Below are 14145 nucleotides of genomic sequence, written 5' to 3' on the forward strand. Positions count from 1 at the left end.
AGCAGCTATGGGGCTCATGAAGAGGGGCTGCCCGTGTGCAAATGAAGACACAGAGGTGCAGCCATGAGCCAATGCTGGGACAGTGCGTGAGACACCGAGTGGAGGACAGGCGCTTCTTGTGGCCCCTGGTCTGTACCCTTGCTTCCACTGGCCAAACCAAGCTACAAGGAAATTGGTAAATGTCATTTGCAAGGATGTCATTTGCAAGGAACCACTTCTTGTAAAACAGAACAAAGCAGAGGGAAAGACATGAAGCTGAGAATAAATCAATCAGTTACCAGCATAGTCAAGAACTATCTTTTTTAAAAGGGTATTTATTTTTTCATTTGTTTGAGAGGCAGAGTGAGAGAGAGAGAGAAAGAGAGAGATCTTCCGTTGCTGATTCACTCCCCGAATGTCTACAATAGCAAGAGCTGGGCTGGTTGGAACTCCATCCAGGTATCTCATGTGGGTGGCAGGGACCCAGGTACTTGAGCCATCATTTGCTGTCTCCCAGGATGTGCATTAGAGGGAAGCTGGATTGGAAAGTGGAGGTGGAACTTGAACCCTGGACTTCTGATATGGCAGCCTAACTGCTGCCCCAATGCCTGCCCCCAGAACTCTTTTCACGTGGAATTCCCAACAACATTCTTTAGAAACTTGTTCTCAAACTCCGGTCTGTGAAACACTGACTTAAAGTGTTCTTTCTAAAACTTCTGCAAGTCCAGATGTTGTTATCAACTAGTGTCTACTTTAAATGCAAAGTTCTTCTTTACTAACCTTTTCCTCCTCATCACCTGTGGGTAGTCCCCTCTTTGACTGTGATAGCATTTGATGCAAAGGCAGAGTCAGGGCGAGCGCTGTGGCATAGAAAGCTAAGCCTCTGCCTGCAGCACCAGCATCCCATATGGTTTGGGTCCTGGCCGCCCCATTTCTGATTCAGCTCCCTGCTAATGTGCCCGGGAAAGTGTGGAGGGTGGCCCAACTGCTTGGGCCCCTGCATCCATGTGGGAGACCTAGATGAAGCCTCTGGCTCCCGCCTTTGGCCTGGCCCAGCCAGGCCGTTGGAGCCATTTGGGGAACAAACCAGAGGATGGAAGATCTCTCTCTCTCTCTCTCTCTCTCTCTCTCCCTTCTCTGTATTTCTGCCTTTCAAATAAATAAAAAAACCTAAAAAAGAAAAATAAGGCAGAGTCACAGAAGGAGAAAGGGAAAGACAGAGACAGAGAGCTTTCATCTTCTGGTTCACTCCCCAAATGGCCACAACAGCCAGGACGGACCAGGCTGAAACCTGGAGCCTGGAACTCCATCTGGGTTTTGCATTTAAGTGACAGGGGTCCAAGCACTTGGGTCATCCTCAGCTGCCTTCCCATGTGCATATTTTTAAAGATTTATTTATTTATTTGAAAGTCAGAGTTACAAAGAGAGAGGAGTGGCAGAGAGAGGGAGAGAGAGAGAGAGAGATAGAGAGGTCTTCCATCCGATGGTTCACTCCTCAATTGGCCGCAATGGCCGGAGCTGCGCCAATCGGAAGCCAGGAGCTTCTTCCCTGTCTCCCACATGGGTGAAGGGGCCCAAGGACTTGGGCCATCTTCTACTGCTTTCCCAGGCCATAGCGGAGAGCTGGATAGGAAGTGGAGCAGCTGGGTCTCGAACTGGTACCCATATGGCGCTTCAGGCCAAGGCGTTAACCTGCTGCACCACAGCACTGGCCCCTCCCATGTGCATTACCAGGGAGTTGGATGGGGAGCGGAGCAGCCAGGACTTGGACTGGTGCTCATATGGGATGCCGGCAACACAGGCAGCAGCTAAACCCTCTGCACCACAATGCCAGCCCCTAAATACAACTTTGTGTCAGTTAATTCCTGTCTTATGTTCTGAGAATCAATAAGCATCTGGCAGGTCAAGTCTACTTCTGATGCACCCTTGCGTGTGGTCCCATCTTCTTAGCACCCGGCCTGGACCCTTGCGCATGTGAATATTGATATCTATTAAGGGAGTGAATGAAGACCAAAACCGTTGGCTTAAGTGGTGCAAAACTCGGGCATCTTTATGTTACTATTAAATCCCTTATAAACTTAATGAAATCAAGAGCTTCTAAAATAATATTCCTCATTTCTTGGCGAGTCACCATCTTTTGAACTCTTTTGAACTTTTTCTGGAGAAAGAGAGCAATAAAATTGCAAACCAGTTTGTTTTGGGGCAGGAATAATTATCCCGTGAGACCAAAGTCCTGCCTGGACCGTGGTAGCAAGAGGAGCAAGTTCAAAGGACTGTACTCGTCTCCTCTCTCAGCTTTGGCCACCCTCAGAAAAAACCATCTGCTCAGTAAGAGAAGAACGCTCAGCCCTTTGCGAAAAGTTCCTCTCTTTACTTCGCCACCTCGCTCGCTGATGCCTTGGCAGAGGGAATAAAACGTGAAACAGAAAGGACGTTTTCAGACAAGCTCTCCTCAATTCGTTCAGGCCTCTTCACTTCCTGCCTGGGTTACCACAATGCCCCAAAGTCCTCTCCTGGCATCTTGTTTCTAAAAACAAATCTTAGCTCGTCACTCTGATGCTTGCAGTCTTTCAATGGTTACTCATTCTCCTCTGGATAAAATCCAAACTTTTCATGATCTGGCCCTGGGATTGCTGCTCCAGCCAAATCTTTCTCCATCGATACCAAGCCGTCCAGTCCCCCGGCCCCGGCCCTGGCCTTCCTCCTGGGCCTCTCCCCCCTCCCCCAGCCCCCTCAGCCTTTTCCTGGCTGAACCCAAGCCCATCCTTCAAGATTTAGTTTCAACTGTCCCGGCAGGAAGTTTCTCTGGAGCCCCTCATGATATATTAGGCTTCCTCAGCAAACTTAACAGACCTCTTCGGACTTGAGCAAGTGGCTCTTTAAGCCTCATTATCTCAATCTAGAAAATTGGAATAATGCAGTACTTACCTCAGGAGCTTGCAGCAAAGATACTGAGCACTGCGCCTGTCTCGTACAGTGTCACCTATCAGGTGTTAAATCGTAGCAATTACGTAATCTCTTCATCACGTTTGTGGAAAAGAGATCGAGGGAGGTCAAACGGCTCATGTAGAAAAAAGGCAGTGGGCGGGGAATTTCTGATTAGCTTAGAAAGGTTTACAAACCTAATTTCAAAGTGAGGAAATCAGAGGGAATTTACTTTAAATCTCACATTGAAATGAAATATTTGAAAGAAAACTTGAGGTTAAAGTGGATTCTACGCTACTAAGAAAAATGGCAAGTCAGAGCAACTTTTGAGACACTTCAGAGTATTTGATGCATAGAATCACAATGTTTCCTTAACAGTTCCAACTTGCTAATGACTTTGTGTGGAGCTGCTTACTTCTATGTTCAAGGGAGTGGTGTCCGCACATTCACTGAGTAATGTGGTTTGTGACTTCTTAGCCTTTCTGTCTATTGAATTAAGTGCAACATTAAACCATTAACATGACCTTAAGAAAATCAATGCTGCCCGAGGCTCACGACCACTCATTCTACAGCTTAACTGGTCCTTAGCTTCAGCTTTTGACTCCAAACTTGTACTATCCAACTCAGTAGCCATGAGCCACACATGGCTATTGGGTGCTTGAATGTGGGTAGTTCGAACTGAAATATGCTGTCAGTAAAATATGCATAGATTTTGAAGGTCTGGTTGAGAAAAAAAGGAATGCAAACTATCTCAATAATTTTTACACTGACTTCACGTGAAATGATATTTCTGATTTAGTGTGCTAAATAATTTAAAATATTAAATGCATCTATTTCTTTTTAATTTTTTGTTGTGGCTACCAAAATATTTCAAATAACTTATTTGGCTAATTATATGTCTACTGAACAGCTCTGCTCTTGACCTTGTGGTTGCTCTGTCTCTCCCTCTTGCTCTGTAATTCTGCCTTTCAAATAAATAAATAAATCTTTTTTTTAAAAAAAAGCACTGCACACTGTACATGAACTTTAAAAAATGTTTGTGGAAAAATGGAATGTAAAGAATTTTTGAAATCCATGCATATTCCTTGTATATGAGCATACAGAGAAAAATTTGGAAGGAAATACTTCAAATATTAAAAGATGGTTAATTGTGATGTTACGGGGTTTTGGAGTAATATACACTTGAAAATTTCATTTCTATATATTCCTCTATTCCAAGCTTTTTAAAAAAGATTTTCAATTTTATTTATTTGAAAGGCAGAGTTACAGAGAGAGAGAGAGAGAGAGGTCTTCCATCCCCTGTTTCATTCCCCAAAGGGCCACAACGGCCAGAGCTGAACCAGGCTGCAGCCAGGAGCCAGCGAGATGAGATGCCAGTGTTGCAGGTCATAGCTTAACCCACTGCACCACAACGCGGGCCCCTATTCCAAAGTCTTGACATATGTGTGCATAGTTTTAAATTATTTCCTTTTATTCATTACTTTTATATCCCTTTTAACCTCTGCCCTCACATATGCACAGCCTCTACCCTCAGCCACATTCTTTACCAGGGTGGTGCATTTGTCGCAACTGCTGAACCTACATCACCGTCACCTAAGTCTATATTCCCCTTACTCTTTGGAAGCGCATAGAATTCCGCTTTACACAATCCACGTGCTAACTCACAAGGTCTGTGTGGCCTGATACTGCTGCCTTCTGTTCAGCTCCTTCCCATGATGTCTGCATTCCGCTCACTCTTGGTGCGGGGAGCTGGTCCTCTTCTTCCACTTGGCTTCATTTTTCTCTCAGTGTCTCACATCCACTTCCTCTCTCCTCAATCCCCACCTTCTTTTCCCCTCTCCTTCTTTTCCTCCCCCTCTCCCTCCTCCTTCTCCCACCGTCCCCCTCCTCCTCCTCCTCCTCCTCCTCGTCTTCCTCCTTTCTTGTCTCCTGTCTCTCCTGCTGTTTTGGGGAGTCTGGCATGCACATGCAGGGTCAAACATCTGTAGGTTGCAGGCAGATTCCACCTGCCGCTGGAGTCCTGGAGAAGGTGCTCACCTTAGGGGGCGGGACCAAGGGAGCGCAAGACTTCTCTGGAGGATGGATGCGGTGTAGATGCTCGGTGGGGGAGGATCTTTCAGGCTGAGGAAGGCAGTCGGCAAAAAGCAGAGGACTTTCCGGGGGAGAGTCCAGCAGAGGAGCTCTTCCGCCGCTGGGTCTGCGGATTGCTGTCTCCTCGGGCTGGCAGTCACTTATGAAGGATGCTGACCTTAGTTGATTTGAGCTCCTGGATTGAATTAGTCCTGGTTGTATAATTGACTTTGATATGTGGCCTTTGGATCTGAATTGGGTTTAATGAGATTTAACTGCTTCAAAGGGCTTTATAAGAATTCATTTTATCCTTCAAATCTGATTTCAGATGCTACCTACTTTATGACGCCTTCTTGGGCTTTGATGGTCCTCCTCTCGTGCTCCCATGGTGCCCTGGCTGATACATACTGTGCTCAAGCAATTGCCCCCACTGTATTTTCTCTTTTCTGGATGAAATCTTTCCTTTATTGCCTCTCTTCAGGAATCTTGAGGGACAGGCAGGTATCTTGTTCATGTTTGTATCCCAGGCCTACCACAGACCAGGAACACGTTCAACTGAGCCAGCAGGTGCTCATAATGGCTTTTAAAGATTATATGAATGGTTAACATTAAGTAAGCACTGTGGCAAGCGCTATACCTATATTGTTTCACTCATTAGACACTTCAGAAGAAAAGAACTTTTATTATCCTCATTTTACAGCGACTGAGAGTAAGATACATTCATTTGATTTAAGGTCAACTGTAAGTGGCAGAATTTTTTGTACGTGGTTTCGGCTTCAAGCTATGGGCTCTTACCTGACCACAGAAGGAGACACGGATGGCTGAGGAACGCTTCTCCTTCCGTGGCTGAAGACGTGACTGCAAGTGTCCACCATTGATTTTACAGAGGAAATTACGATGTTCTAACTCATTGATGCTTCTAACTTCTCAATCATCTTTTCCCTCATTCTTCTTCTCAAAGTTTTATTTGAAAGGCAGAGTGACACAGAGACAGAGCTCTTCCATCTGCCACTTGCGCAGTGTGGACCCCCGTACTTTACATCACAGCTGCCTCCCAGGGTGCACATTAGCAGGAAGCTGGAATCGGAAGTGGGGACTCGATATAAGCACCCAGATGTAGGATGTAGCGGGCTTAATCCTGAGCCAAACAGGGGAGCCCCTTTTCCTTCTTCCTTTGGTGTAACCCTCTCAAGGAAAATGTTTTGAACGCTTCCTTTGAGGTGTAATCCAGCCAAAAACTAAGTGTTTTATAGGGAAGGGAGCTAACATTTTCTCTGGTTCTTGTAGCCACTCATGCATTTGTGAATTTACATATACCAAGCAAGCACCTACTGTGTGCTAGGAACTTCTTTCGGCGCTTGACAGCGGTAAGCAAACCGAGTGGAGGTTCTGGGGCGGAGGGGGGGTGGGGTGGGGGACGCGCAGGTGCCTGGCTCCCTGGCTCCTCGCGGCAACCGCCCCAGGTCACAGATAACTCTTAGCCCGCGGGTCTGCGCCCGGGGCGGGGCTGGGTGCTTCATTTGTGCTAACTCGGCACACCAAGCCTCTGTGCCAAGGGGCAGTCTCTCCCCCTTTTACGGATGAGGAGACCGAGACACAGAGGCTAAGGGACTCCCGCGGCTTCGAGCGCAGGCTCTCCCGCACACGGCTGCATTGTTTCGTTTATGTCTCTCTCTTCCTATCACAATTTTTAGCCGCTGAATCCTTGTCCCCTGACTCCCAAGTCCGGGGGTTTGCGCTGTGCCCGGGCAGCCTCGTGGAATAAATGAGAATGCCTTGGAATTTTGGGCAACTCTTCCTCTTCCAAAGAATTCAAACTGATTTCCACGTCATTCTGAGAGACTTGTGAAGAGTTCCCCCGCCAGGGCAAAGAGAGTGCGTGGGCCCCGGGTCACCTTACACGGCCAGGGCACCCAGCAGATGGCGCTATTTCAGTAGCCACCCGCCGGCTGCCCAGTCCCCTGGGCTCACCGCCTCAGCCGAAAGCTTCCCGGCCCTCCCTCACTCCCTTCTCTCTCCCCCTCCCCACGGAGCCCGGCCCACGTGACCTCCAGGCGGCCAATGGGCGAGCAGAGAGGGCGAGCTGGTCCCTGTGGCCGCCATTAAAGCGAAGGGAAAACCCGTGAATTCGGATTAAAGGGGGAAAAACACCGCCCGCTGGGCCCACAAAATGGGGGAGACTAAGGCGTCCAGGCGGTGAGGCCGCAGGAGAGCAGACGTTAGGCCGGCGGGGCCCAGGGACGACACGAAGACACAGCCAGAGAATGGTCTGAGCCCGGAGACACCGCCACCACCTCCGCCACTGAGGAGACTCTGGGCTTTAAGGACATCGCCGCTGCCGGGCCGGGGGCCTGGGCTCCTCTCCCGGTTCTCGCCCTTCCCGCCCCTCTCGGGGCTCCTCCGCGCCCGGGAGAACCCTCCGGAGCTTGGGCTCTGCGGTCTCGGACTCGATTTTGATTATTTATTGTGTAATTTATTGTTTTTCTTGTGGAAGGAGCACACATCGCCTCTGTCCCCCCGGAGAGGGACGAGCGTCCGCGGGCTCCGCAGTCCGGCCCGCCGGGCGAGCGCGGCGCGGCCCTCCCGCCTCCGGCCCTCGGCCCCGGGCGGCTGGGTGCCGGCCGGGCGGCGGGGGCTGCTCGCGGCGGCGGCGGCGGCGGCGGCGGCGGCAGGGGGGGTGGGTGGGGAGGGCGGGCGGCCCGGCGGCCTCCTCTTCCACCGCCCCCCCAACCACCACCCCCCCGCCCTCCCCGGTGTCTGTGTTTCTCTCTCTGGTCGGAGGCGGCGGTAATGGCGGATGGTGGGTTGTGGCGCCGGCGGCGGCTGCTGTGAGGGACGATGAGTTCCTCCTCCGTGCAGAACGGGGCCAGCCTGGAAGATTGTCACTGTAACCTCTTCTGCCTGGTGAGTGCCGGGGCCGCGGGCGGCGGGGGGAGGGGGCCGGGGGGCGCCCTTGGGCCATGGGGGAGGGGGCCGGGTCGGATCCCGATGCCCGAGTGCCCGGGCTAGGCCCAGCCGGAGCCGGTGCCCTGCGGAGCTCCGCAGCCGGCGCCGGGGACGGCGTCCGCTCCCCGGCTGTCCCGGGCTCCGTCCTGGGAGTGTGGGCTCTTCTCCCTTGTCCTGTTTCGGACTCCGTGTCTCTCTCTCTTTTTCCACGGAAGTCTTGTCTTCAACTTGGGCACCTTATCTGGTCGGACGCGAACATTTCCCTCTGTGTTTCTTGCTTAACTGTTGCTTTTCTCCCTGGTGACTCTGTGTCCCTTTTTCAGACTTTCCGTGAGTGCTCCTGCTTCCCCTGCCTTTCGGCCTTCCCCGGGTCATTTGGTTTCCCCTGGTATACGGGACCCTAGACCCGGAGCAGGGAAAGGCTCTTTTCTTCGTTTTTCATTTCGTTTGCCTGAGTCAGACTAACTCAGGGTTACTTTTCTTCCTTGGCTGACTTCAGATCTTTGTGTCAAAAACTAGTAGATGCTGTTTCATATGTCTTCTTTCTAAACTTTGAAAACAGTTTGCCATTTTGACAATTTCTAGCCATCTTGCTTTTATTAGAACATTATGTTTTTCTTGAGAGTGGAAGGTCTGATGGAGGAGGTGCTGTGGTTTTTGCACTAAATGCTTCTATATTTGTCTGCTTTGCTTGCTGTTTAAGACGGTTTGGAACAGCCTGCTCCTTGTTTTATTAAAAAGTCTGGGCAATCTGGGTGTCGAGATGACAGTTGTGTCGATTGGCCCAGGTCTGCTAACACCCAGCGGTGAAGACTTAGAAAAGTACCAACTGCTGGACGTAATAATAGCGTCCTGAGTTGGACAGTAGCTGAGCTCCATCAGTGACTCGAAGTTTGGGTGACTTTCCTTTCTCATTTTCCCCTGTAGTATGTGAAATAATAAGAATATATGATAGGGGGTCGGGTCCGTGGCGTAGTGGGTAAAGCCACCGCCTGCTGTGCCGGCATCCCATATGGGCCCTGTTGGAGTCCCGGCTGCTGCACTTCTGATCCAGCTCTCTGCTGTGGCCTGGGAAGGCAGCGGAAGATGGCCCAAGTCCTTGGACCCCTGCACCCACGTGGGAGACCCGGAAGAGGCTCCTGGCTCCTGGCTTGGGATCAGCCTAGCTCTGGCCATTGCGGCCATCTGGGAAGTGAACCAGAGGATGGAAGACCTCTCTCTGCCTCTGCCTCTGCCTCTGCCTTTGCCTTTCTGTAGCTCTGCCTTTCAAACAAATAAATAAATCTTAAAAAAAAAAAGGGTATATGATAGGTAAGTGATTTTAAGTGGGCGGAGCACAAGTAGCTGGCAAGTGTTAACTGCCAGCCAGTCATGTTTCAGCAGTTTCATTTTTTGGCACCTCATGCTTTGCATCTTTAAAGAAGTATTGAATTTCTTTTGTCACATTTTTTTTTTCATGATGTTCAGTTGAGGTCTTTAATGCACTTCCCCCTTCTAAAATATGTTGATCAGCATCTCTTCAGATACAGTAAGGCAAACATCGGGTTTTACATTTCTGTCCTCTCCCAACTCAGTCTGTTTTTGGAACTTTTAGGATCAGATTCTTTGAAGATAGCCTGGCACAAGCCTGACAGTTCTTTGTGATAATTATTTGACTTTTCCAGAGGGGTGTGTGTGAAGAGTTAACATGAATTTTTTTTTTCTTCCAAGAATTGTTCAGGTGTCTTTTTTCACTAGAGTCATGATTACAATAAATATGTAGTGATGGGTCTTAAGAATTAATTTTCAGCTAAAAGCTTGATATCAAGGATCAAATGTCACCAGTTAGAATATAACTTACGACAGAAGAAATATATACTCAGTGTGCAATATTAAAGTACAGTTTATATTTAGCATCATTAAGTTCTTTTATTTCTTCTTGGGACACATTCATTAAGTTACTATGCAGCGACATCTTGGTGTCAATTTTTTAAGTTTTTTTTCCCTTAGATTCTTGGTTGTTTTACTATCAGAATTAAAAAGTTTTTTTTTTTTTTTTAAATCTTAACCTGCTTTCAGTATGTTAGGTGTACATTGAAAAATTCTAGTGTCTTAATGAAATAAGGTACTTCATAATGAATGCTTGAGACTTTCAGTGAATACACAATAATAAATCATGCTTTCTTTCCTCCAGGCTGACTTGACAGGAATTAAATGGAAACGATACGTTTGGCAAGGCCCAACTTCTGCCCCTATTCTGTTTCCGGTGACAGAAGAAGACCCCATTTTGAGCAGTTTTAGCCGCTGCCTTAAGGCAGATGTACTTGGTGTTTGGCGGCGAGATCAAAGACCTGGAAGAAGAGAACTGTGGATTTTTTGGTGGGGTGAAGATCCCAATTTTGCTGACCTTATTCACCATGATTTATCAGGTGAAAGCAACTTACTTCTTACTGGTGATACAACAGTGTTGCATAGCTTTTCCAAAATACCATTTGTATTACAAATTAAGGTGTGTGTGTTTATGTGTGTGTATGTGTGTGTGACACTGTTAGGTATGAAACCAGATGAAAGATCATCATGTTTTATTTAACTGTGATTATTTTATTTACATAAATCATCAATATGTGTTATGATGGGTTTTTTACACTGAGGATAACTGTCCTTCTGTCACCCAGCTTCCTTCTTAATTTCTCACAGGTGGTTAGATCCCAAGGAATACATTAACCTCAGAAAATTGGAATTGGGGAGCATAAAGTTCATACCAGAGCCATACTAATACTTTGGAAGCAAAGTGTAACTCAGCCTTTGAGTCAGTTCTGTCACTGATCTTTTTTTGCCTGAATGTACAGATGACTGTAGGAGTATCTAGAAATGTAACTTTTTGTTGTGTTTCTTTAGAGGCTTAGAGTTATTTTGTTATTGCTGTGTGTGATTATTACTTTATTAACACTTGAAGGCATGTGTTCATTTTGTTATTTTTTAAAGTGAGTCTTAGATACTGTTCCATTAAAGACTATTAATGTGAGACAAGTGCCAACTTGTTTTAATTTTTATAGGACATAGGATCATAATCGAAAAAGTTACACAGAAATACCTTTATTGTGAGCAAATAAATATTACTTTCTTTGTTTTAGGACTAAAAGCTACTTTAGAGACAGAGGATAGCTAGCTCTTCATGTGATTACTGAAGCTTGGATTTACTGTGAGAGTCAGTGTTAACTGAATTTTTGATGATAGAAATGCATATGATTAGTTGTGTTGTGCTGCAAAGTGCCAAAGACTTCAAATTAGTATGATAATGATCCTTGAAGTATAAATTTCTGATTTTTTTAAAAAAGAGTTCTTATTTTACCCTAAAGTTTCTGTTAATATTCACTAAATAGAGCCATCTGAAATAGGGTCTGTTTTATTTTTGAAGGAAATATGATCTAGATACACGTATAGTACGTGAGACCAGTATTTATGTAGGAATTCATGTCTTATATTTAATAATTGCTTTTACTTTCTAGTGCATATACTACACCCTCTGCTGTGTTAATTACATTTGAGAGTGGTTGCAATTCTTCTTGATAAAGCTTGCCACTTTTCCCAACATGCCTGCTTAGAGAATCTAGTCTTTAGTTCTAAATACGTAGTAAAGTTCTAAATTTGTGAATTGTGTTTATATTTCTGTGTGTATATATAACGTATGCACATATGTCAGGATGTAAAAATGCCTGAGTGGTTTGAGTAAGGTGATGCTTCTAATTGTTACACCAAAAGCTAAACATGTCAACTTGGTTTTTCTTTCATTGGTTTGGGTATAGCTAAGTAACTTTAATCTTTGTATGATCATAAGAAAACCACCTTACTGAAATGTTTGGGGACTTACATTGTTGATAAGACTCTAAAATTACATAATTTTAATGTATATAACATGTAGTTATATAACAATGTTGTGGATAAAACTAGATAAACTGTACTTTTTGATAAAACATTGTTGATAAACTGCAATACTGTCCTTGGCAGTTTCGATTGTCTTAAAGTTTACAGAGAATCTTAGCAGTTTTCCCCCCCTTAAGATTCCATGAAATAACATTTTGAAGAATGAAAGATCATTTTAACAGATTTATAGTATTTAGTTTTACCATATTATGACTAATATTTTGAAAGGGAAGAGCCTATTAGAGTTAGAGGAAAGCTGTTTTGATGTATATTGTTAAAACACTATAGTATGTGGGTATGACATTTCATTTAGGTTTCATGTTATCAGTCAGTTCTGTTTTCTCTACTGAAACTGGGTTACAGTTTTAAGAATTTCTTCTCTAGTTACCTTTGATTTTTAGCATAATTTTCAAAAGTATTAGCACCTGTACTTTAAAGTAGCTATTAATCTTGACTGTGATTGAAGTAATTTGGGGAGATTAGGTTTTAATTGTTGTCAGATTTTGCTTAATGCTATTGAATGGAAAATCATTTTTTAAAATTTATTGAAGTGGAAGTGACTGAACTAGTAAACCAAAGTACAATTAGAAATAGTATGAGGTCATATTCCAAAGCCTGTCGTATGTTGTTATAGTTTGCATAATGCATAGTCAGTGATATTTATATAATGTTTTAGCTTTTTTCTTTAAGAAAACCTGTTATTTACTTTAGTGTGTTATTACTTAAATCAGACATATCTCAAAGAATAATAAGGTCTTTTCAGATGGACGATATTTGTCTTGCCCTTTCCTTTGCTCCAGGGACACCGTCTGCCTCCCTTTTGGGGTAATTAGTCTGCCTCTGTCTCTCTAGCTAACCTTTTTCATTTCTTCCCATCTGTGGCACTCTATTCCCTTCTTTTAATCTCCCCTGAGGAGAGAGCAGCTGGACAGTAGGGGTGGCATCAGCTGCAGGAGGCAGTCCTGAGTTCCAAGTGGAGGTGTAGCACTGGAGGAAAGGGGAACCGGAAGGACCCAGGTGGTAACTGAAAAGCTGGTTAATTTAGCCGGAGTCTGCTCTTCACAGGCAGTGTTCTTCTGTTTGGTTTGGTACCTACCACATCTTGTTACTGAAATGTGTGTGATTATGGTGATAATATTGCCCTAATTTTTCTGGTGAGTGAAGAGGAAAAGTATTCCTTTTTGCAAAGATTGGAATGTTGTTATTTAACTCAGATATTCAATAACAAGACTACAGAATTGCCTTTACTTAGTCCCCTTACCTTCTTGTCATCCATAATGCATTTTTTTATAAAGATTTACTTGTGTTTGAAAGACAGAGAGAAAGGGAGTGGTGGAGGCAGGAGAGAGAGAGAGAGAGAGAGAGAGAGAGATCTTCAGTCTGCCAATTCACTCTTCAAATGGCTGCAAAGGCCTGTGCTGGTCCAAGCTGAAGCCAGGAGCTTCATGTGGGTCTCCCATATAGGTGCAGGGGCCTACGTAATTGGGCCTTTTTCTGCTGCTTTCCCACATACACCAGCAGAGAGCTGAATTAGAAATGGAGCAGTTAAGATTCGAACCAGCACCCATAATAGGATGTTGACATTGCAAGTGATGGCTTAGTCCACTGTGCCACAATGCCAGCCTCATCTATAGTGTGTTTTTTGTTGTTAAGATTTATTCACTTATTAGACAGAGTTACAGAGAGGGAGAGACAGAGATATTCCATTCACTGGCTCTCTCCTCAGATGGCTGCAATGGCCAGAGCTGGGCCGGTCTGGAGCCAAGAGCCAGGAGCCTCCTCTGGGTCTCACCAGTACTTGGGTGATCTTCCACTGCTTTCCCAGGTACCCAGCAAGCAGCTGATCAGAAATGGAGCAGCTGGGACTTGAACTGAAACACATTTGGGGTGCTTGCTTTGGAATCAGTAGCTTGACCTGCTTTACCACAGCGCCTGCCCCCCCCCCCCAGTATATATATTTTTAATACATTTGTTTATGTATTTGAAAGGCAGAGAGAGAGAGAGAGAAAGAAAGAGCTCTTCCATCTGCTGGTTCACTCCCCAGATGGCTGCAAAGGCTGGAGCTGTGCTGATCCCAAGCCAGGAGCCAGGAGCTTCCTCCAGGTCTCCCATGTGGGTGCAGGGGCCCAAGGACTTGGGCCATCTTCTACTGCTTTCTCAGACCATAGCAGAGAGCTGGATCGGAAGTGGAGCAGCAGGGACTTGAACCGGCGCCCATATGGGATGCTGGCATTGCAGGCGATGGCTTTACCTGGTATGCCACAGCACCATTCCACATTATGTATTTTTTAAATTAACTAATAAACTAGGATAGTGCTAGAT

General features: G+C 45.8%; 1 protein-coding gene across 2 annotated transcripts in view; it reads left to right on the forward strand.

Moving 5' to 3' along the window:
* The first annotated feature begins 7045 nt into the window (after positions 1–7045).
* MED13 (mediator complex subunit 13) overlaps positions 7046–14145 on the forward strand; it is a 114967-nt gene continuing 107867 nt past the window's right edge. For both annotated transcript variants that reach the window (XR_011383550.2, XM_051824707.3), the window contains exons 1-2: positions 7046–7878; positions 10094–10328. Coding sequence is in view for 1 of the 2 variants with exons in the window: in XM_051824707.3 (XP_051680667.2) it covers positions 7813–7878; positions 10094–10328 (301 nt within the window). In the remaining variant the exon portion in view is untranslated. The remainder of the gene's footprint in view (positions 7879–10093; positions 10329–14145) is intronic.

This window comes from Oryctolagus cuniculus, chromosome 17 (genome assembly GCF_051225735.1).
Source record: "Oryctolagus cuniculus isolate XC-2025 breed Fujian yellow rabbit chromosome 17, ASM5122573v1, whole genome shotgun sequence".
In the NCBI taxonomy this organism is placed as follows: domain Eukaryota; kingdom Metazoa; phylum Chordata; class Mammalia; order Lagomorpha; family Leporidae; genus Oryctolagus; species Oryctolagus cuniculus.